General features: G+C 45.2%; 2 protein-coding genes across 2 annotated transcripts in view; one reads left to right on the top strand and one right to left on the bottom strand.

Annotated features, from left to right (window-relative positions):
• The window catches only part of iqgap2 (IQ motif containing GTPase activating protein 2), a gene marked incomplete at its 3' end in the record, with an annotated part of 114,003 nt that overhangs the window by 72,405 nt on the left and 16,598 nt on the right, over window positions 1–25,000 (bottom strand). The window contains exons 4-7 of the mRNA XM_083776868.1: window positions 24,857–24,934; window positions 20,736–20,812; window positions 1,996–2,063; window positions 1,031–1,144 (exon numbers count right to left, since the gene is read on the bottom strand). Of these exons, the coding sequence (XP_083632994.1) occupies window positions 1,031–1,144; window positions 1,996–2,063; window positions 20,736–20,812; window positions 24,857–24,934 (337 nt within the window). The remainder of the gene's footprint in view (window positions 1–1,030; window positions 1,145–1,995; window positions 2,064–20,735; window positions 20,813–24,856; window positions 24,935–25,000) is intronic.
• On the top strand, window positions 2,826–3,854 carry LOC310866414 (kelch domain-containing protein 3-like; the record flags this gene model as incomplete). The annotated part of the gene is made up of 1 exon (XM_083776018.1): window positions 2,826–3,854. One exon carries the CDS (start codon window positions 2,826–2,828, stop codon window positions 3,852–3,854), a length of 1,029 nt encoding a protein of 342 aa, XP_083632144.1.

Raw genomic sequence — 25,000 nt, 5'->3', positions numbered from 1 at the left:
AACCTGTTTATATAGGAGGGGCCCCTCAAACATTAAACAAACATTAAACCTGTTTATATAGGAGGGGCCCCTCAAAACATTAAACAAACATTAAACCTGTTTATATAGGAGGGGCCCCTCAAACATTAAACAAACATTAAACCTGTTTATATAGGAGGGGCCCCTCAAAACATTAAACAAACATTAAACCTGTTTATATAGGAGGGGCCCCTCAAAACATTAAACAAACATTAAACCTGTTTATATAGGAGGGGCCCCTCAAACATTAAACAAACATTAAACCTGTATATATAGGAGGGGCCCCTCAAAACATTAAACAAACATTAAACCTGTTTATATAGGAGGGGCCCCTCAAAACATTAAACAAACATTAAACCTGTATATATAGGAGGGGCCCCTCAAACATTAAACAAACATTAAACCTGTTTATATAGGAGGGGCCCCTCAAAACATTAAACAAACATTAAACCTGTTTATATAGGAGGGGCCCCTCAAAACATTAAACAAACATTAAACCTGTTTATATAGGAGGGGCCCCTCAAACATTAAACAAACATTAAACCTGTATATATAGGAGGGGCCCCTCAAACATTAAACAAACATTTAACAAACATTAAAGTACAACAGTACATAACGTTTGTAGCAGCTAATTGGCCGTTGTTGGTTTCGTAACCAATCTATGTTTTTACAATCATTTATAAAGACATAAATCCCCTTGCAGGGGGAGAAGACCAACCTATTCAAGCGCATATACTTACGCGTGATCACAGGGGTAACGTGACATTGTAATTGGCTGACAATATTAGTGGGAGGGGCCTATGCAAGCGACTGCGGCAACCACACTTTGCAATTTTTCGAAATCACAACTTTTCTAGTTAAGGATAGCTCATTGGCTAGTTCTCACATAGTAGCCATGCCCACTGACAGCTCATTGGCTAGTACTCACATAGTAGCCACGCCCACTGACAGCTCATTGGCTAGTACTCACATAGTAGCCACGCCCACTGACAGCTCATTGGCTAGTACTCACATGCAGCCTCGTCCACTGACAGCTCATTGGTCAGGATTCCTCCAATCTTGCTGAAGGTAGGCATCTGAATGCCGTACTTCTCTAGTTCACTCCTCATGTTGCTGATCTCCTCCTCTGAGCGCACGCACACGCACACACACACATACACACACACACACACACACACACACACGGAAGAGTACAAGTTAAAGGAGAATTCCATACTAAAAGGCTTTCTTACCTTTCTTTGTAGTTGTTACGTCCCCACCAAAGAGGTCCAGGTGTTATTTTGTGCAAAAGCTCCTTATTGGCTATTTCCCCTACCATAAGCCCTAAATGAATTGCATTGAATTGAATGGGAATTGAATGGGGCTATGGGGTGTTGTGCTAATTTGATTATTTCCATCGCTCAAAATTATAATTTCTTTGTATATATCCTCTCTTCATAATGTAAATAATATCCCAAGCGGCACACTTTACTACTTCTTTCGATGGAAATAAGTGAATTAGCATAACACCCCATAGCCCCATTCAATTCCAATTCAATGTAATGCAATTCATTGAGGGCTTATGGTAGGGAAAATAGCCAATAAAGAGTTTTTGCACAAAAAAACACCTGGACCTCTTTGGTGGGGACGTAACGACTACAAAGAAAGGTAAGAAAGATAAGAAAGCATTCTAGCATGGAATTCTCCTTTAACCCATTCTGAACGGGAAGCCATTTTGGTGGTAGCATCATATTATGCTTTAGCTATTGAAAAATAGCAGATCTACAAGCTCATAGCATGAGCTTGTAGGTCTGCTATTTTTGAAAAATTGAAGAACGACTGACATTTTTTAGAATCTGATCTCAGGTCAGAATGGGTTAAATCAATAGGGCATAGACAGTGGTGTCCATTTTCTGGTTCTATCGTTCCAGACTCCATTCATTTCATTTAATTTTCCACATATATAGAGATTTCTATAAATATATGTATTTATATTACCTGTGAAGTCCACCTTCCCCAGCAGGTCCTGGATCTGTGGAGCGATGCCCAGTTTGTAGAGATACAGGCTGTAAGAAACATCAATATTAATATTAATACAGTTTGTAGAGACACAGGCTGTAAGAAACATCAATACAAATATTAATGCAGTTTGTATTCCACGAACGATGCATCGATATTTCACCCGTCAATTGTATCCGATACACAGTAAATTGCGTCGTCTGTATTGCTTATTTTCCACATGCCTACTGTACACAAGATGGAACAATAACGTACAGCATTGAAATGGGCGTGGCCGACCTGCTGGGAGGGCCATATATGGACATACCGTAGCAGACTCATCGTGGCCTCACCGCTATGACATCACCGCTGTGACATCACCGCTGTGACATCACCGCTGTGACATCACTCTAGCCAGCAGGATAAAAAGCATCGCAGCCTCAGAGAGAGACCAGATTAAACCAGTGTCCAGATTAAACCAGAGTCCAGTTTAAACCAGAGTCCAGATTAAACCAGAGTCCAGATTAAACCAGAGACCAGATTAAACCAGAGTCCAGATTAAACCAGAGTCCAGATTAAACCAGAGTCCAGATTAAACCAGAGTCCATATTAAACCAGAGACCAGATTAAACTAGAGTCCAGATTAAACCCAATAATCTCCAACAATCAACAACATTCTTCAAGACTCCTCCGGCCAAGATTCAAAGAGCTCCAGAATCTAGAAGTGAACTCATTTGGCTCTCCTTTTTCCATTGGCCCTCACGTCTCCTACAGAGCAGGAAACCAACAGGTTTACTTTAAGTCACCATTAATTAGCTGTGGTGTTAAAGATGTTGTCCTGGACGTTGCATCAGAAAGGATCACCAAAGGAAGGTGGTGCTGCTGTAGCGGTGAGACACCAGCTGTACTGCTTTGGAAAGAACTCTGACGAGAACAACGAGGATCAGATTGATGTGCAGGTCTTCAACACACTGACTTTACGCTGGAGGAAGTTGACCCCAGTGACCTCTGGAACAGGAGAACCTCAACTTGAGATTCCCTCCAGGTGTGAGGGTCACACAGCTGTGCTGATTGAAGATACCGTCTACCTCTGGGGAGGATGGACTAACCAAGGTTATAATTACGGCAGCGTTCTTTATGCTTTTGATGTCGACGACAACACATGGTTCAAACCACAGGTTTCTGGGACCGTTCCAGAGGGGAGGAGATACCACTCAGCCTGTGTCTTGGGGAAGGTCATGTTTATCCACGGAGGATTGACCGAGACTGGACGCACTAATGACATCTACAAGTTGGACACCACCACAATGGTCTGGAATTTAATCAACACCAGAGGAACTCCACCTCCAACTACACACCGTCACTCTGCTACCATCATCGGGACAAAGATGTTTGTATTTGGGGGTTGGAGGTGGGGTCAGCACCACGACACCATCAGAGTGTTTGACACAGAGACCAACCATTGGGTGAACACACCTTCTGCAAAGATTCTTCCAGAAGGACGCCGTGATCATTCAGCCTTTACCTACAATGGAGAACTGTACATATTTGGTGGATACCAATACTACACAAACTTAAATGATCTTTGGAAATTCAGTCCAGCGACATTCTCCTGGAAGAGGGTTGAGCCCAAGGGGAAAGGCCCGTCTCCAACAAATAATATGTGCTGTTGTTTGGTGGGAGATCGTATCATCCTCTTTGGAGGAGACGACACCCCTGGTGACCTGTATGTTTTAGACTGCAGTCCTAGCCTCAAGACATTATGTAAGCTAGCAGTTATTCAGTACGGTCTGGAGCAGACTGAACTCACACACAACATCAGGTGGGAACTGGTAGCCATGACCAGCAACAGCCAATAGGAACTGGCAGCCATGACTAGCAACAGCAGCTGAAAACAACAACCAAAAAAATAACACAATAATACCAACTACAATAACTCAAAACAAAACAAACAGCAAAGTATGTGTCACCTCACCAGTGGCAGGTACCAAGAACTAAGAGTCTAACTGACTATCTGTAACTCGGTAAATATGTAAATCGGTAACCGACTCAAAATAAAACACAACAAAAACACAAAGGAAAACAGAACATAAAATAAATACAATTAAAGCTGCAAGCAGTGATGACCGCTTATCCGTAGTCGGGTCGCAGGAGCAACAGCTCCACCAGAGAGCTCCAGAATTCCCTCTCCAGAGCAACATTAGTGACTTCCTCCTGGGGGCTCCCGAGACGTTCAAAGGCCAGTGAGTCGATGTAATCCCTTCATCTGTGCCTTGGTCTCCCCCGGGGTCTCCTCCCAGTGGGACGTGACTCAAGGACCTCACTAGGGAGACGCCCGAGAGGCATCCTAACCAGACGCCCCGAACCACCTGAGCTGGCTCCTTTCCAGGCGAAGAAGTCTACTCTGAGTCTCTCTCCCTATATCTCTAAGGGAGATGCCAGCCACCCGTCGTGAAAAAAACTAATTTCGGCTGAATGTATTTGTGACCTTATTCTTTCAGTCATGACCCTCACTTCATGACCATATATAGAGTAGGAACACTTCATGACCATAGGCGAGAGTAGGAACACTTCATGACCATAGGTGAGAGTAGGAACACTTCATGACCATAGGTGAGAGTAGGAACACTTCATGACCATAGGCGAGAGTAGGAACACTTCATGACCATAGGCGAGAGTAGGACCACTTCATGACCATAGGTGAGAGTAGGAACACTTCATGACCATAGGGGAGAGTAGGAACACTTCATGACCATAGGCGAGAGTAGGAACACTTCATGACCATAGGTGAGAGTAAGAACACTTCATGACCATAGGTGAGAGTAGGACCACTTCATGACCATTGGGGAGAGTAGGAACACTTCATGACCATAGGCGAGAGTAGGAACACTTCATGACCATAGGTGAGAGTAGGAACACTTCATGACCATAGGTGAGAGTAGGAACACTTCATGACCATAGGGGAGAGTAGGAACACTTCATGACCATAGGTGAGAGTAGGAACACTTCATGACCATAGGTGAGAGTAGGAACACTTCATGACCATAGGTGAGAGTAGGAACACTTCATGACCATAGGTGAGAGTAGGACCACTTCATGACCATAGGTGAGAGTAGGAACACTTCATGCACCATAGGTGAGAGTAGGAACACTTAATGACCATAGGTGAGAGTAGGAACACGTCATGACCATAGGTGAGAGTAGGAACACGTCTGTATCGATTATTTTCCACATGCCTGCTGTACACAAGATGGAACAATAACGTACAGCATTGAAATGGGCGTGGCTGACCTGCTGGGATGACCATATATGCCCAGTGCAACAGCACTGTAAAATGCACAAGTTTCAAGCACCCACATTCAGGTAAAAGCATTCCCATTAAAAGCATTATCACATGTACTACACAAGGGGTGATATACATAATCTATTGTCCTTGTGGCAAATACTACTGTATATGGGCAAAACCACACGTGCCCTTAACCCATTCTGACTGGGCACCCATTTTGGTGTTGGCATCATGTTATGCTTTAGCTATTGAAAAATAGCAGATCTGCAAGCTCATATCGCGCCACAGAGTGGCGCGATACGAGCTTGTAGGTCTGCTATTTTTGAAAAATCAAAGAGCGACTGACATTTCTAGAATCTGATCTCAGGTCAGAATGGGTTAATCAGACCAGTGTGTGTCCAGTGGAAACCTCGTATGAATCTGATCTCAGGTCAGAATGGGTTAAGACTCGTATTAGTGAGCACCGCAGTGCCATTAGATGTAAAAGTCTCACTTCTCCTATTGCTACACACTTTTTAGAGGCTGGCCATCATATCTCTGCTCTCCGTTACATAGGCATGGAAAAGGTCCCTGCCAACAGAAGAGGGGGTGATCATGACAAAGCACTGCTGAAGAGAGAATCCTACTGGATATCAACCCTCAACACCCTTGCCCTTAACGGCCTTAACATTGTGACAGTTGGTAGAGCTTAAAGGTATATTCAGTGATTTCACTCAAAAAACCTTAGGTTTCGTTTTTGGCTGTGGGACCCAGCCTTTCGTCCAATCACGATAGAGAGTCAAAAACGAAACCTAAGGTTTTTTGACCCCCAGGGTTTAACTGGGGACAGGGAGGAACTCCTTATATGGCCAGAACACTCTATAGTAGGGAGGATTATCACAACAAAACAAAAAAATAAGTGATATTTGAATTAAGTGAAATCACTGAATATACCTTTAATGTTTGCAAAGAAATTCAAACCCATTCCCCTCTACCTTTGTCCTCCAGTGTTTACTGCAAATATAACTTTTGACTCTGTACAAAATATGGGTTCTATTTATGATATTGAAATGTATCTTTTTGCTACTTGAATTGTAATTAGTATGGTCTATAATATAACAGACCCTCAGGTGCCCTACCTATCCGGCCTTCTCTCTTTCATGAGTGTGACCTAAGAGCTGCCCTGTTCCATTTAATGTATTTACTTTTCATAGTGTTTCGAGTGTTTTCTCTGTATATCTAATATATTCTGTCTCCCCAGCTTTTTCTAGATGATTTATATTTTTCACTAAATGTATTTAAATTTCTTCAATTAATATAAAAATGCTATTGCAAATATTTAACCATTGACCTAAAATGTATAATTTATTATTACACTTGACTAAATAGTAAACACTTATTGTGCATTGAATGTCTATTCTGGTTGTATTTTGGTATTTATGCATTGTTACTTGCCTCAAAATGGCTTCCCAATCACTTGAGTGGTTTTTCCTGATGACGACCACACCCCCTATGGAGTCCACCTGTTGTTGCTCCCCTATAAGTTTGTCATTCGGCTTGTGTATTCCCTGAAGAAGGCCGAAAGGCCGAAACGTTGGTTTCTAATAAACATACAGCATCGTGGCTATGAGTGTGCAGCCTTTTCTCTTCTTTACTCGACCTGCTGGGAGGGCCATATATGGACATACCGTAGCAGACTCATCGTGGCCTCACCGCTATGACATCACCGCTGTGACATCACTCTAGCCAGCAGGATAAAAAGCACCGCAGCCTCAGAGAGAGACCAGATTAAACCAGAGTCCAGATTAAACCAGAGACCAGATTAAACCAGAGTCCAGATTAAACCAGAGTCCAGTTTAAACCAGAGTCCAGATTAAACCAGAGTCCAGATTAAACCAGAGTCCAGATTAAACCAGAGACCAGATTAAACCAAAATCCAGATTAAACCAGAGTCCAGATTAAACCAAAGTCCAGATTAAACCAGAGTTCAGATTAAACCAGAGACCAGATTAAACCAGAGTCCAGATTAAACCCGATAATCTCAACAACAATCAACAACATTCTTCAAGACTCCTCCGGCCAAGATTCAAAGAGCTCCAGAATCTAGAAGTGAACTCATTTGGCTCTCCTTTTTTCATTGGCCCTCAAGTCTCCTACAGAGCAGGAAACCAACAGGTTTACTTCAAGTCACCATTAATTAACTGTGGTGTTAAAGATGTTGTCCTGGACGTTGCATCAGAAAGGATCACCAAACGAAGGTGGTGCTGCTGTAGCGGTGAGACACCAGCTGTACTACTTTAGAATGAACTCTGACGAGAACAACGAGGATCAGATTGATGTGCAGGTCTTCAACACACTGACTTTACGCTGGAGGAAGTTGACCCCAGTGACCTCTGGAACAGGAGAACCTCAACTTGAGATTCCCTCCAGGTGTGAGGATCACACAGCTGTGCTGATTGAAGATACCGTCTACCTCTGGGGAGGATGGACTAACCAAGGTTATAATTACTGCAGCGTTCTTTATGCTTTTGATGTCGACGACAACACATGGTTCAAACCACAGGTTTCTGGGACCGTTCCAGAGGGGAGGATAAACCACTCAGCCTGTGTCTTGGAGAAGGTCATGTTTATCCACGGAGGATTGACCCAGAATGGACGCACTAATGACATCTACAAGTTGGACACCACCACAATGGTCTGGACTTTAATCAACACCAGAGGAACTCCACCTCCAACTACATACCGTCACTCTGCTACCATCATCGGGACAAAGATGTTTGTATTTGGGGGTTGGAGGTGGGGTCAGTACCTCGACACCATCAGAGTGTTTGACACAGAGAGCAACCTCTGGATGAACTCACCTTCTACACATCCTCTACCAGAAGGACGCCGCGGTCATTCAGCATTTACCTACAGTGGAGAGTTGTACATATTTGGTGGCCGAAATTATAACAATAACTTCAATGATCTGTGGAGATTCAACCCACAGACCTTCTCCTGGAAGAAGGTTGAGCCCAAGGGGAAAGGCCCGTCTCCAACAAATAGTATGTGCTGTTGCATGCTGGGAGATCATATCATCATCTTTGGAGCAGAGAACAGACCAGGTGACCTGTATGTCTTAGACTTCAGTCCTAGCCTCAAGACATTATGTAAGCTAGCAGTTATTCAGTACGGTCTGGAGCAGTCTGAACTACCACACAACATCAGGTGGGAACTGGCAGCCATGACTAGCAACAGCCAATAGGAACTGGTAGCCATGACTAGCAACAGCAGCTAAAAACAATAACCAAAAAATAACACAATACTACCAACTACAATAACTCAAAACAAAACAAACAGCAAAGTATGCGTCACCTCACCAGTGGCAGGCACCAAGAACTAGAGTCTAACTGACTATCTGTAACTCGGTAAATATGTAAATCGGTAACCGACTCAAAATAAAACACAACAAAAACACAAAGGAAAGCAGAACATAAAATAAATACAATTAAAGCTGCAAGCAGTGATTAGGATGATTTAGCAGAAGTATCTGCTAAATCCATCCATCTTCAACCGCTTATCCGTAGTCGGAGCAACAGCTCCACCAGAGAGCTCCAGAATTCCCTCTCCAGAGCAACATTAGTGACTTCCTCCTGGGGGCTCCCGAGACGTTCAAAGGCCAGTGAGTCGATGTAATCCCTTCATCTGTGCCTTGGTCTGCCCCGGGGTCTCCTCCCAGTGGGACATGCCTCAAGGACCCCTCACTAGGGAGACGCCCGTGAGGCATCCTAACCAGATGCCCCGAACCACCTGAGCTGGCTCCTTTCCAGGCGAAGAAGTCTACTCTGAGTCTCTCTCCCTATATCTCTAAGGGAGATGCCAGCCACCCGTCGTGAAAAAAACTCATTTCGGCTGAATGTATTTGTGACCTTATTCTTTCAGTCATGACCCTCACTTCATGACCATATATAGAGTAGGAACACTTCATGACCATAGGCGAGAGTAGGAACACTTCATGACCATATATAGAGTAGGAACACTTCATGACCATAGGTGAGAGTAGGACCACTTCATGACCATAGGTGAGAGTAGGAACACTTCATGACCATAGGGGAGAGTAGGAACACTTCATGACCATAGGCGAGAGTAGGAACACTTCATGACCATAGGCGAGAGTAGGGCCACTTCATGACCATAGGGGAGAGTAGGAACACTTCATGACCATAGGCGAGAGTAGGAACACGTCATGACCATAGGTGAGAGTAGGACCACTTCATGACCATAGGTGAGAGTAGGAACACTTCATGACCATAGGGGAGAGTAGGAACACTTCATGACCATAGGTGAGAGTAGGACCACTTCATGACCATGAGTGAGAGTAGGAACACTTCATGACCATAGGGGAGAGTAGGAACACTTCATGACCATAGGTGAGAGTAGGAACACTTCATGACCATAGGTGAGAGTAGGAACACTTCATGACCATAGGTGAGAGTAGGACCACTTCATGACCATAGGTGAGAGTAGGAACACTTCATGACCATAGGGGAGAGTAGGAACACTTCATGACCATAGGTGAGAGTAGGACCACTTCATGACCATAGGTGAGAGTAGGAACACTTCATGACCATAGGGGAGAGTAGGAACACTTCATGACCATAGGTGAGAGTAGGAACACTTCATGACCATAGGTGAGAGTAGGACCACTTCATGACCATAGGTGAGAGTAGGAACTGATCTCAGGTCAGAATGGGTTAAGACTCGTATTAGTGAGCACCGCAGTGCCATTAGATGTAAAAGTCTCACTTCTCCTATTGCTACACACTTTTTAGAGGCTGGCCATCATATCTCTGCTCTCCGTTACATAGGCATGGAAAAGGTCCCTGCCAACAGAAGAGGGGGTGATCATGACAAAGCACTGCTGAAGAGAGAATCCTACTGGATATCAACCCTCAACACCCTTGCCCTTAACGGCCTTAACATTGATTTTGATTTAAGAGTTTTCCTGTGACAGTTGGTAGAGCTTAAAGGTATATTCAGTGATTTCACTCAAAAAACCTTAGGTTTCGTTTTTGGCTGTGGGACCCAGCCTTTCGTCCAATCACGATAGAGAGTCAAAAACGAAACCTAAGGTTTTTTGACCCCCAGGGGTTAACTGGGGACAGGGAGGAACTCCTTATATGGCCAGAACACTCTATAGTAGGGAGGATTATCACAACAAAACAAAAAAATAAGTGATATTTGAATTAAGTGAAATCACTGAATATACCTTTAATGTTTGCAAAGAAATTCAAACCCATTCCCCTCTACCTTTGTCCTCCAGTGTTTACTGCAAATATGACTTTTGACTCTGTACAAAATATGGGTTCTATTTATGATATTGAAATGTATCTTTTTGCTACTTGAATTGTAATTAGTATGGTCTATAATATAACAGACCCTCAGGTGCCCTACCTATCCGGCCTTCTCTCTTTCATGAGTGTGACCTAAGAGCTGCCCTCTTCCATTTAATTTATTTACTTTTCAGTGTTTTGAGTGTTTTCTCTGTATATCTAATATATTCTGTCTCCCCAGCTTTTTCTAGATGATTTATATTTTTCACTAAATGTATTTAAATTTCTTCAATTAATATAAAAATGCTATTGCAAATATTTAACCATTGACCTAAAATGTATAATTTATTATTACACTTGACTAAATAGTAAACACTTCTTGTGCATTGAATGTCTATTCTGGTTGTATTTTGGTATTTATGCATTGTTGCTTCCCAATCACTTGATTGGTTTTTCCTGATGACGACCACACCCCCTATGGAGTCCACCTGTTGCTCCCCTATAAGTGTGTGTTTGTCGTATGGCTTGTGTATTCCCTGAAGAAGGCCGAAAGGCCGAAACGTTGGTTTCTAATAAACATACAGCATCGTGGCTATGAGTGTGCAGCCTTTTCTCTTCTTTACTCGACCTGCTGGGAGGGCCATATATGGACATACCGTAGCAGACTCATCGTGGCCTCACCGCTATGACATCACCGCTGTGACATCACTCTAGCCAGCAGGATAAAAAGCACCGCAGCCTCAGAGAGAGACCAGATTAAACCAGAGTCCAGATTAAACCAGAGTCCAGTTTAAACCAGAGTCCAGATTAAACCAGAGTCCAGATTAAACCAGAGACCAGATTAAACCAGAGTCCAGATTAAACCAGAGTCCAGATTAAACCAGAGTTCAGATTAAACCAGAGTCCAGATTAAACCAGAGTCCAGATTAAACCCGATAATCTCAACAACAATCAACAACATTCTTCAAGACTCCTCCGGCCAAGATTCAAAGAGCTCCAGAATCTAGAAGTGAATTCATTTGGCTCTCCTTTTTCCATTGGCCCTCACGTCTCCTACAGAGCAGGAAACCAACAGGTTTACTTCAAGTCACCATTAATTAACTGTGGTGTTAAAGATGTTGTCCTGGACGTTGCATCAGAAAGGATCACCAAACGAAGGTGGTGCTGCTGTAGCAGTGAGACACCAGCTGTACTACTTTGGAATGAACTCTGACGAGAACAACGAGGATCAGATTGATGTGCAGGTCTTCAACACACTGACTTTACTCTGGAGGAAGGTGACCCCAGTGACCTCTGGCACAGGAATACGCCACCTTGAGGTTCCCTCCAGACGCCGGGGCCACACAGCTGTGCTGATTGGAGATACCATCTACCTCTGGGGAGGATGGATTTACCCAGGTCACTGCAACGTGCTTTATGCATTTGATGTTGACGCCCACACATGGTTCAAACCACAGGTTTCTGGGAACGTTCCCGAGGGGAGGATAAACCACTCAGCCTGTGTCGTGGGGAAGGTCATGTTTATCCATGGAGGATTGATCCAGACTGGATCCACTAATGACATCTACAAGTTGGACACCACCACAATGGTCTGGACTTTAATCAACACCAGAGGAACTCCACCTCCTGCTACATACCTTTACTCTGCTACCATCATTGGGACAAAGATGTTTGTATTTGGGGGTTGGAGGTGGGGTCAGTACCACAACACCATCAGAGTGTTTGACACAGAGACCAACCTCTGGATGAACACACCTTCTACACATCCTCTACCAGAAGGACGCCGCGGTCATTCAGCATTTACCTACAATGGAGAACTGTACATATTTGGTGGCCAAAATTATAATATATATAACAGTTACCATAACTTCAATGATCTGTGGAGATTCAACCCACAGAACTTCTCCTGGAAGAAGGTTGAGCCCAAGGGGAAAGGCCCGTCTCCAACAAATAGTATGTGCTGTTGCATGCTGGGAGATCATATCATCATCTTTGGAGCAGAGAACAGACCAGGTGACCTGTATGTCTTAGACTTCAGTCCTAGCCTCAAGACATTATGTAAGCTAGCAGTTATTCAGTACGGTCTGGAGCAGTCTGAACTACCACACAACATCAGGTGGGAACTGGCAGCCATGACTAGCAACAGCCAATAGGAACTGGTAGCCATGACTAGCAACAGCAGCTAAAAACAATAACCAAAAAATAACACAATACTACCAACTACAATAACTCAAAACAAAACAAACAGCAAAGTATGTGTCACCTCACCAGTGGCAGGTACCAAGAACTAGAGTCTAACTGACTATCTGTAACTCGGTAAATATGTAAATCGGTAACCGACTCAAAATAAAACACAACAAAAACACAAAGGAAAACAGAACATAAAATAAATACAATTAAAGCTGCAAGCAGTGATTAGGATGATTTAGCAGAAGTATCTGCTAAATCCATCCATCTTCAACCGCTTATCCGTAGTCGGAGCAACAGCTCCACCAGAGAGCTCCAGAATTCCCTCTCCAGAGCAACATTAGTGACTTCCTCCTGGGGGCTCCCGAGACGTTCAAAGGCCAGTGAGTCGATGTAATCCCTTCATCTGTGCCTTGGTCTGCCCCGGGGTCTCCTCCCAGTGGGACGTGACTCAAGGACCTCACTAGGGAGACGCCCGAGAGGCATCCTAACCAGACGCCCCGAACCACCTGAGCTGGCTCCTTTCCAGGCGAAGAAGTCTACTCTGAGTCTCTCTCCCTATATCTCTAAGGGAGATGCCAGCCACCCGTCGTAAAAAAACTAATTTCGGCTGAATGTATTTGTGACCTTATTCTTTCAGTCATGACCCTCACTTCATGACCATAGGCGAGAGTAGGAACACTTCATGACCATAGGCGAGAGTAGGAACACTTCATGACCATAGGCGAGCGTAGGAACACTTCATGACCATAGGTGAGAGTAGGAACACTTCATGACCATAGGTGAGAGTAGGAACACTTCATGACCATATATAGAGTAGGAACACTTCATGACCATAGGTGAGAGTAGGAACACTTCATGACCATATATAGAGTAGGACACTTCATGACCATAGGTGAGAGTAGGAACACTTCATGACCATATATAGAGTAGGAAAACTTCATGACCATATATAGAGTAGGAAAACTTCATGACCATATAAGGTGAGAGTATGAAGGAACATTGCTCGGTAGACAGAGAGCTTTGCCTTCTGGCTCAGCTCTCTTTTCGTCACAACAGTGAGCGTTACAGCGACTGCAATACCGCCCCCTGCTGCTCAACACCGCCCATGGCGCTCCGATTCTCCGCCTGATCTCCTTCTCCGTCCTCCACTCAACTCGTGAACAAGACCCTGAGATACTTAAACTCCTTCATCTGGGATAATGCCTCATTCCCTACCTGGACAGCACAAATTTGCTAAATCCGTAAAACGATTACAGGCCTCTGGGCACAGTTCTCTAGTAGACCAGGTCAGGTTGTGGCCTCCTGGTGGCGCTATAATGGGCTCATTGGTTATTACACCATGGATGGCAATTGGATGATTTAAGGCATTTTGTTCCAAAAATGTGTTTTGCAAAAATTCACCTGTTGGTGGCGCTATAACAGGCCAATGTGAAAAGGGTGGGATATATTCCTCAGCCTAGTAGGAAAGTCTGTGAAATATTTCACATCAATTGCACGCTGCGTTCATGGTTTGAGGCTTTTTGTTTCAAAAGGGCCAATCCTACAATCTTTGAATGTCAATGTTAGTCAATTAGGATGGAATATGAAATATCGGACAGATCCATCTTGAACACATGACTGTAGAGATAGTGTGTAATGAGTTGTGTCTGCCTCCTGGTGGCGCTATAACAATAAATAAAAATAAAATGTGGGGCAGAGGTTCATCGTTGCCATTTGGCATCGACCGGGTTAACAGTGCCCGAGATTAGCTGGTAACAGACGGACGGACGGAAGGACGGAGTGCAAAACATACTCTCTCCCCATGCCTTCGGCCTGGTGGAGACAATAAAACATACTCTCTCCCCATGCCTTCATGGTGGAGACAATAAAACATACTCTCTCCCCATGCCTTCATGGTGGAGACAATAAAACATACTCTCTCCCCATGCCTTCGGCCTGGTGGAGACAATAAAACATACTCTCTCCCCATGCCTTCATGGTGGAGACAATAAAACATACTCTCTCCCCATGCCTTCATGGTGGAGACAATAAAACATACTCTCTCCCCATGCCTTCGGCCTGGTGGAGACAATAAAACATACTCTCTCCCCATGCCTTCGGCCTGGTGGAGACAATAAAACACAATCTCTCCCCATGCCTTCAGCCTGGTGGAGACAACTAAACATACTCTCTCCCCATGCCTTCAGCCTGGTGGAGACAACAAAACATACTCTCTCCCCATGCCTTCAGCCTGGTGGAGACAATAAAACATACTCTCTCCCCATGCCTTCAGCCTGGTGGAGACAACTAAACATACTCTCTCCCCGTGCCTTCAGCCTGGTGGAGACAATAAAACATACTCTCTCCCCAAGCCTTCGGCCTGGTGGAGACAATGAAACATACTCTCTCCCCATGCCTTCGGCCTGGTGGAGACAATAAAACATACTCTCTCCTCATGCCTTCGGCCTGGTGGAGACATCTAAACATACTCTCTCCCCATGCCTTCGGCCTGGTGGAGACAATAAAACACACTCTCTCCCCATGCCTTCAGCCTGGTGGAGACAATAAAACATACTCTCTCCCCATGCCTTCAGCCTGGTGGAGACAATAAAACATACTCTCTCCCCATGCCTTCAGCCTGGTGGAGACAATAAAACATACTCTATCCCCATGCCTTCATGGTGGAGACAATAAAACATACTCTCTCCCCATGCCTTCAGCCTGGTGGAGACAATAAAACATACTCTCTCCCCATGCCTTCGGCCTGGTGGAGACATCTAAACATACTCTCTCCCTATGCCTTCGGCCTGGTGGAGACAACTAAACATACTCTCTCCCCATGCCTTCGGCCTGGTGGAGACAATAAAATATACTCTATCTCCATGCCTTCATGGTGGAGACAACAAAACATACTCTCTCCCCATGCCTTCAGCCTGGTGGAGACAACTAAACATACTCTCTCCCCGTGCCTTCAGCCTGGTGGAGACAATAAAACATACTCTCTCCCCAAGCCTTCGGCCTGGTGGAGACAATGAAACATACTCTCTCCCCATGCCTTCGGCCTGGTGGAGACAATAAAACATACTCTCTCCTCATGCCTTCGGCCTGGTGGAGACATCTAAACATACTCTCTCCCTATGCCTTCGGCCTGGTGGAGACAACTAAACATACTCTCTCCCCATGCCTTCGGCCTGGTGGAGACAATAAAACACACTCTCTCCCCATGCCTTCAGCCTGGTGGAGACAATAAAACATACTCTCTCCCCATGCCTTCAGCCTGGTGGAGACAATAAAACATACTCTCTCCCCATGCCTTCAGCCTGGTGGAGACAATAAAACATACTCTATCCCCATGCCTTCATGGTGGAGACAATAAAACATACTCTCTCCCAATGCATTCAGCCTGGTGGAGACAATAAAACATACTCTCTCCCCATGCCTTCGGCCTGGTGGAGACAATAAAACATACTCTCTCCACATGCCTTCGGCCTTCGGCCTGGTGGAGACAACTAAACATACTCTCTCCCCATGCCTTCGGCCTGGTGGAGACAACTAAACATACTCTCTCCCCATGCCTTCGGCCTGGTGGAGACAATAAAACATACTCTCTTGTCATGCCTTTGGCCTGGTGGAGAAAATAAAACATACTCTCTCCCCATGCCTTCGGCCTGGTGGAGACAATAAAACATACTCTCTCCACATGCCTTCGGCCTGGTGGAGACAATAAAACATATTCTCTCCCCATGCCTTCAGCCTGGTGGAGACAATAAAACATACTCTCTCCCTATGCCTTCGGCCTGGTGGAGACAACTAAACATACTCTCTCCCTATGCCTTCGGCCTGGTGGAGACAACTAAACATACTCTCTCCCCATGCCTTCGGCCTGGTGGAGACAATAAAACATATTCTCTCCCCATGCCTTCAGCCTGGTGGAGACAATAAAACACACTCTCTCCCCATGCCTTCAGCCTGGTGGAGACAATAAAACATATTCTCTCCCCATGCCTTCAGCCTGGTGGAGACAATAAAACATACTCTCTCCCCATGCCTTCGGCCTGGTGGAGACAATAAAATATACTCTCTCTCCATGCCTTCATGGTGGAGACAACAAAACATACTCTCTCCCCATGCCTTCAGCCTGGTGGAGACAATAAAACATACTCTCTCCCCATGCCTTCAGCCTGGTGGAGACAACAAAACATACTCTGTCCCCATGCCTTCATAGTGGAGACAACTAAACATACTCTCTCCCCATGCCTTCAGCCTGGTTGAGACAACTAAACATACTCTCTCCCAATGCCTTTGGCCTGGTGGAGACAATAAAACATACTCTCTCCCCATGCCTTCGGCCAGGTGGAGACAATTACATAAAACATTTATTTATGTCACAATCCCTTCAAGTCAAACATTGCAGTATTTTTTCCAACACTGATAAATTGTAAGCCGGTAACAAAATAAATGTAGGTCACACGTTTCCCCACAAGGGGGCAGGCTCGTCACATGACACCAGCCAGGGCACTTTGTCATTGGCTCCAGCTCCCAGTGAGCCAATAGGAACGCAGCAGCCGGGTCAGGTGGTTTAGGAAAAGTTCATTAAAGTGTCATGTTCTTAACGAGACTGTCTGCTAAAGACATGCCATGAATTATACAGAGCTGTGTGTGTGTGTGTGTGTGTGTGTGTGTGTGTGTGTGTGTGTGTGTGTGTGTGTGTGTGTGTGTGTGTGTGTGTGTGTGTGTGTGTGTGTGTGTGTGTGTGTGTGTGTTCTGGCATGAGGAAACACATGCACAAGCTGGCTTTCACTGCCCTTTGACCACAATGCACACACACACACACACACACACCATGCGTGTGTGTGCATGCCTGAATGAATGAATGAATGGGTGAGTGAGTGAGTGAGTGAGTGAGTGAGTGAGTGAGTGAGTGAGTGAGTGAGTGAGTGAGTGAATGAATGAATGAATGCGTTTCACAGCCCATTTCTTTACTATGGGATTATTCAGACACAATTTAAAATGCATTGTACTTCCTGTGCCATGACACCAAAATAATACACAAAATGTCTGTGCGTGCGCACGTGCGTGCGTGTGCACATGCGTCCACATGTTTCGCTGCTGAATATCTATTGGTTCCCAGTGGGAGTCGGGCCAGCTTTTCAGGAAGGAAGTGCATGTGCGTGTGTGCAGGAAGGGGACCCTCTCAGGACTTGACCACAGCTCTACAACAGACACAGATCAACAGACCACAGCTACAACAGACACAGAGAAACAGACCACAGCTACAACAGACAGAGAAACAGACCACAGCTACAACAGACACAGAGCAACAGACCACAGCTACAACAGACACAGAGAAACAGACCACAGCTACAACAGACACAGAGCAACAGACCACAGCTCTACAACAGACCACAGAGCAAAGCCCAACAAACACATGGGCTGTAATAACAGATGAGTGGCCAGAATGGGCCACCCATCCTCCTGTCTAACATATTATGTGACTACAACTACAACTCCCATGATGCACTGCTCCTCATTGTGGATAGGGGGAGGGGGGGGGATGTCTTACTGAGACAACAACGTAGTCCAGGAAGGAAGTGAGCCCCGTGTCATGACAGTCATAATTTATTATTAATTTTAAGAAGAAAAACAAAACAAATAGTGTTGTCTCCTGCCTTCATTTTCTTCTTTCTAATGATTTGATCGGCCCCAAAACATTGTGTAGAAATTGTCATGATTCGTCACGATCCGAGTTGGCTTTAACGGCGGCGGCGTAACCATCTTTAAATAAATACTTTAAGAAAAGCCTATGGGGAAAAATGCATTGGGATTAATTTCCTGGGCCACTCGTCGTTCTGAAAGGGGGAGGGACTGTGACTCTCTATAGCCGGTTGTCACACAGTCTATTCCTTTTTTTTCTAATATATTTTTCATCCCACGATTTTGTAACCCATTTTTCACCCCTGTGTCAATCATCTAATGTGATCCTGGGCTCTACACACCCTCCGCCAACCTAGTCCCCATATATGGGGGACAAGGGGAGAGCAACGGACTTGAACTCATGCTTCCTTCATGCCTGAGTGTCCAAGTTGCTCCTTTACACCTGGCAGGGGGGAGTTTCCCTGGTTGGACGTATAGCGCGTGGAAGGAACACGTTATTCCAACCAGTTCCTTTCCCCTCCATCAGGCGCCCCGGCTGGCCAGGGGGAGGCAGTATAGAGACCAGTTCCTTTCCCCTCCATCAGGCGCCCCGGCTGGCCAGGGGGAGGCAGTATAGAGACCAGTTCCTTTCCCCTCCATCAGGCGCCCCGGCTGGCCAGGGGGAGGCAGTATAGAGACCAGTTCCTTTCCCCTCCATCAGGCGCCCCGGCTGGCCAGGGGGAGGCAGTTTAGAGACCAGTTCCTTTCCCCTCCATCAGGCGCCCCGGCTGGCCAGGGGGAGGCAGTATAGAGACCAGTTCCTTTCCCCTCCATCAGGCGCCCCGGCTGGCCAGGGGGAGGCAGTTTGTCACATAGTCTATTCCTACGAATCGAGAAGAACTATAACTAAAAATACATCGCACGGATGCACCTGGGACAGGAACGTGTTCTAAATCCTCTAAACGTCAATAAAACACACACACACACACACACACACACACACACACACACACATGAACGACCCATACAAGGGAGCTCGCACTGTGTTCTGTGTGTGTGTGTGTGTGCGTGCAGATGACATCATTCACAGGCTGAAGCTGTGTGTGTGGGGACAGACACACAGGAAATGCGGATGCACGGGGACAGGAAATAGCTGTGAGGAGGAACAGGACAGGAAGTGACAGCTCTCGACGCTCTACATGCACGCGTTATATGAGAGCGGTGGGCCACGCCCACAGGAACAGGAAACCAACCCACAACGGGATCAATTTAAAGAAACAGCAGCAGCGCTCCATGTTCACTATAGGTCCGTAACCATAGGTAACAACACTACATGGTTGACGACAGCGGTTCATCGGTAGAGCGGCCGGATGGTAAACCGCAAGGTTCCCGGTTCGATCCCTGTGGGCTCCCCCAGAGTTAGTGTTGAAGTGTCCTTGAGCAAGACTCTGAACCCCTGATTGCTCCTGATGTGCAGGTTGGTGCCTTGCACGGTGTGTGTATGTGAAATCATCTATGTAAAAGGTGTGTGTGTGTGTGTGTGTGTGTGTGTGTGTGTGTGTGTGTGTGTGTGTGTGTGTAATGCACAATCTATTTAATGCGCCTTGGATAAAGGCGCTTTATAAATGCACCATTTACAATACAATACATGGACGACATCGGTGTATTATTATGACGGTAAAAACAGATATTTTTCTTTTTTATATATATATTTTTTTAGCCCCAAAAGAGCAACGGACTTGAACTCATGCTTCCTTCATGCCTGAGTGTCCAAGTTGCTCCTTTACACCTGACAGGGGGGAGTTTCCCTGGTTGGACGTAGCGCGTGGAAGGAACACGTTATTCCAACCAGTTCCTTTCCCCTCCATCCGGCACCCGGCTGGCCAGGGGGAGGCAGTATAGAGACCAGTTCCTTTCCCCTCCATCAGGCGCCCCGGCTGGCCAGGGGGAGGCAGTATAGAGACCAGTTCCTTTCCCCTCCATCAGGTGCCCCGGCTGGCCAGGGGGAGGCAGTATAGAGACCAGTTCCTTTCCCCTCCATCAGGTGCCCCGGCTGGCCAGGGGGAGGCAGTATAGAGACCAGTTCCTTTCCCCTCCATCAGGTGCCCCGGCTGGCCAGGGGGAGGCAGTTATTTCACGGTGAACCCTCTCCCGACCCCCAGCGCACATCGGACCAATGCTCCGTCGGACCATAGTATATGCCTCCCATTTCAGACGGACACACATGAAGACAGGACGGACACACACGCACAAAGACACACATTGCTGCGTAATGGAGTGGCTAGCACCTGCACTCAAAAATCCACACACACCCCAGTGTGCATGTACCTCAGTGTGTGTGTGTGTGTGTGTGTGCTCACCTCAGTGCATGTATGCAGTAGACCACCTTGGGCATGTTCTTACGGTCGTAGACATCGGTGGTCTCTGGGTAGAATATCTGTAGGATGACGCACACACACACACACACACACACACACACACACACACACACACACACACACACACACACACACACACACACACACACACACACACACTCTGTAGTCATTTGTATTTTGCACTTATTTGATTCAGAACTGACAACAATGAGAGCTCTTAACACTTTCATCGCCCCCTGGCGTTCATGTGGAATTATTGCAGGCACCAAATATTATGGACATGTACACCAAATATGGACATGTCCACCAAATATGGACATGTCCACCACATATGGACATGTCCACCAAATATGGACATGTCCACCAGATATGGACATGTCCACCAGATATGGACATGTCCACCAAATATGGACATGTCCACCAAATATGGACATGTCCACCAAGGCCAGACTAGTATAAAAGAAGGTGAGATAGATCTCACAGCTCACAGTCTCAGATCAATAGACCCCGGACGAGGAAATTGCAGATAAAGCTGAATTTGACAAAACAAAGCAATCTAGATCAATATCATATCGAGATCTGACTCATATAGAGCTGAAGTGAAAGCCACCGGACCAGAGTCCATTTCATCCATCCATCCATATTCAACCGCCTATCCGTAGCCGGGTGGCGAGGGCAACAGCTCCACCAGAGAGTTCATGAGGCAGCACTGGACCTTTCATGGGGAAGGAGCAGGGAGGATCTGCGCTGCTGTGGCAGTGCCGCTGCAGGAGCAGCTGTACTGCTTCGCAGGAAGCAACCGCAGCTACAACAGGTACCGGACCAATGTCCACGTCTTCAACACAGTGTCTTTATGCTGGAGGACGTTACCGCCGGCGGTGACCGTCGAGCAGGGAAAAGACCTTCACGTCGAGATTCCCTTCCTGTACTCGGGATGCACAGCTGTGCTGATTGAAGACGTGATCTACATCTGGGGAGGATGTATGCTTTATGCCTTCGATGTCGACGCCCACCTTTGGTTGAAGAAGGACGTGTCTGGGACTGTTCCGAGGCAGCGCTGGTACCACTCTGCCTGTGCCTCGGGGAAGGTCATGTTTATCCATGGAGGATGGACCCAGACTGGACTCACTAATGACATCTACAAGTTAGACTCCACCTCAATGGTCTGGACTTTAATCAACACCAGAGGACTTCCACCTCCTGTTTTATACTGTCACTCTGCTACCATCATCGGGACAAAGATGTTTGTATTTGGGGGCTGGCACTACAACACCATCAGAGTGTTTGACACAGAGACCAACCACTGGATGAACTTTACAAATTCTCTACAAATTCTTCCAGATGTGTTCTGGGGTCATTCAGCCTTTACCTACAATGGAGAGCTGTACATATTTGGTGGTTACAATAGCCAGACCTTCGATGATCTGTGGAAATTCAACCCAGAGACCTTCTCCTGGAAGAAGGTTGAGCCCAAGGGGAAACGTCCACATAAAATGAAGAATATGTGCTGTTGCATGCTGGGAGATCGTGTCATCCTCTTTGGAGCAGAGAACACACCAGCTGAGCTGTATGTCTTAGACTTCAGTCCTAGCCTCAAGACATTATGTAAGCTGGCAGTTATTAAGTACGGTCTGGAGCAGTCTGGACTCACACACAACATCAGGTGGGAACTGGCAGCCATGACTGGCAACAGCCAACAGAGAACAAACTCCGGTGTCGTGTCATTAGTCAGAAGGTTCATTGTTCCGAGATTACTATCCCTATATAGTACATATCTAACCCTAACCTAAACCTAACCGCAAGCACGGGAGCAGTGCATGTTCGGACTAACGGGACTTCGGATCTATGGGCAGTTCCACAAACTCCAGCCCAGGGAACAAAAGAAAGAGAGAAAACTGACGCAAATAATCAACAATCCGGCCCGGACACCTAGGCTCAGTGTAGCCCGGCGGTGTGTCGCGGGTTCGAGTCCCGATACTGAAGGCCTTTTTTTTAATGAGCGTCACTCTCTATATCTCTCTCCATTTCCTGTCAACCTACTGTACTGTCAATAAAGGCCCAAAAAAACATTTAAGAGAGAAAAAAAAAAGGTCAATCAGGAGGACTTATTAACCACTAGATGAATGATCCTCTGTTGCTAGGAGACACGCTACAGACAGGAACCGGAAGTTGGAGGAAGAAATGGCCGCCTGCCCTCTAGTGTTTTTTGGCGACGACAAGATATTTTTTTTCCCACCCAACGGCCTCCAACTCATGAACCAATGGTCGAACCAATGGTCACTAAGCGTGTGGCGGTTTGAAAAAATGTGAAACCAGTTCGATATTTCATTTAAAACGAATCAAACGGTAACCATGCACGTTTTCACCACTTGGGGGCGCACTTGAGTCTTTTCCCTTTTTTTGACACATTAAAATAACAGGATAAGCATTGAATAGACAAAACTACTACTACTGCTACCACTACCACTATTACTACCACGGAGATACACAGGAACGCTATATGGCACATCTTTGTGGGGAAAAAAATTGCATATTATTTAAAAAAATATCCCTAAAACAATTTACGTTCCAATTTTGGAGCTCTGTTTCACTAATGGAGCGTCTCAATTAGAACGACAAGGGCCCCATAGACATTTCAACATGTAATTAAAGACATTTCAACCTCGCCCAGTTGACAAATCATGACAATAAACACTTTTTTGGGGCCGAACAAATAATTTGAAAGAAGATAAAAAAGGGCGCAGGTACAAGACACTTTTAGTTTTCTCTCAGTCAGGAAGTAAAAAAAAAATCCACTTTTTAAATGGCTGCCGCAAATGTAATGTAATCTAAATGTAATCTAATCTAATTGTAATCTAATCCACAAAACATTGTTTTTGTAGGCAAGGAACATAATTATCATTTTGAGAAATGAGGCTCAGATCTAGCTTGTTTATTTTGACCCAAAAAGAAGAATCTGCAACCTGGGGAGAGCCCCGAACTGAACTTGTGCAATTAAATATAATGAATAAAAGGTATAATAAACGGTACCTCGGGCAGTCCTACAGACTCATATGATGAATATAATTAATATAATTAATAAACGGTACCTTGGGCAGACCGACAGACTCCATGTATTATGAATATAATGAATATGATGAATATGATGAATATAATGAATATGATGAATAAATGTTACCTTGGGCAGTCCCACAGACTCCATTCATAATGAATATAATTAACATAATTCATAAATGTTACCTTGGGCAGTCCCACAGACTCCATTCATAATGAATATAATTAACATAATTAATAAATGTTACCTTGGGCAGTCCCACAGACTCCATTCATAATGAATATAATTAACATAATTAATAAATGTTACCTTGGGCAGTCCCACAGACTCCATTCATAATGCATATAATTAACATAATTAATAAATGTTACCTTGGGCAGTCCCACAGACTCCATTCATAATGAATATAATTAACATCATTAATAAATGTTACCTTGGGCAGTCCCACAGACTCCATTCATAATGAATATAATTAACATAATTAATAAATGTTACCTTGGGCAGTCCCACAGACTCCATTCATAATGCATATAATTAACATAATTAATAAATGTTACCTTGGGCAGTCCCACAGACTCCATTCATAATGAATATAATTAACATCATTAATAAATGTTACCTTGGGCAGTCCCACAGACTCCATTCATAATGAATATAATTAACATAATTAATAAATGTTACCTTGGGCAGTCCTACAGACTCCATTCATAATGAATATAATTAATAAATGTTACCTTGGGCAGTCCTACAGACTCCATTCATAATTAATATAATTAACATAAATAACCAAGTCTGAACGGGAACCCATTGTGGTGTTAGCATCATGTTATGCTTTAGCTATTGAAAAATAGCAGATCTACAAGCTCATAGCGCGCCACCGAGTGGCGCGCTATGAGCTTGTAGGTCTGCTATTTTTGAAAAATCGAAGAACGACTGACATTTTTAGAATCTGATCTCAGGTCAGAATGGGTTAATCAGACCAGTGTGTGTCCAGTGGAAACCTCGTATGAATCTGATCTCAGGTCAGAATGGAATTAATAAATGTTACCTTGGGCAGTCCTACAGACTCCATCCCTCTGAGCCATTGGACGGTGTTGTCAGTGTGTCTGAAGTGTAGTCCTGTAGTCTGTGCACGCGCACACACACGCACACGCACACGCACACACACACACACACACACACACACACACAC

This window comes from Protomyctophum parallelum (genome assembly GCF_964188405.1).
Source record: "Protomyctophum parallelum genome assembly, chromosome: 11".
Classification (NCBI taxonomy): domain Eukaryota; kingdom Metazoa; phylum Chordata; class Actinopteri; order Myctophiformes; family Myctophidae; genus Protomyctophum; species Protomyctophum parallelum.
The sequence above is the reverse complement of the archived record's forward strand: the minus strand, read 5'-3'. Positions and strand labels throughout refer to the sequence as shown.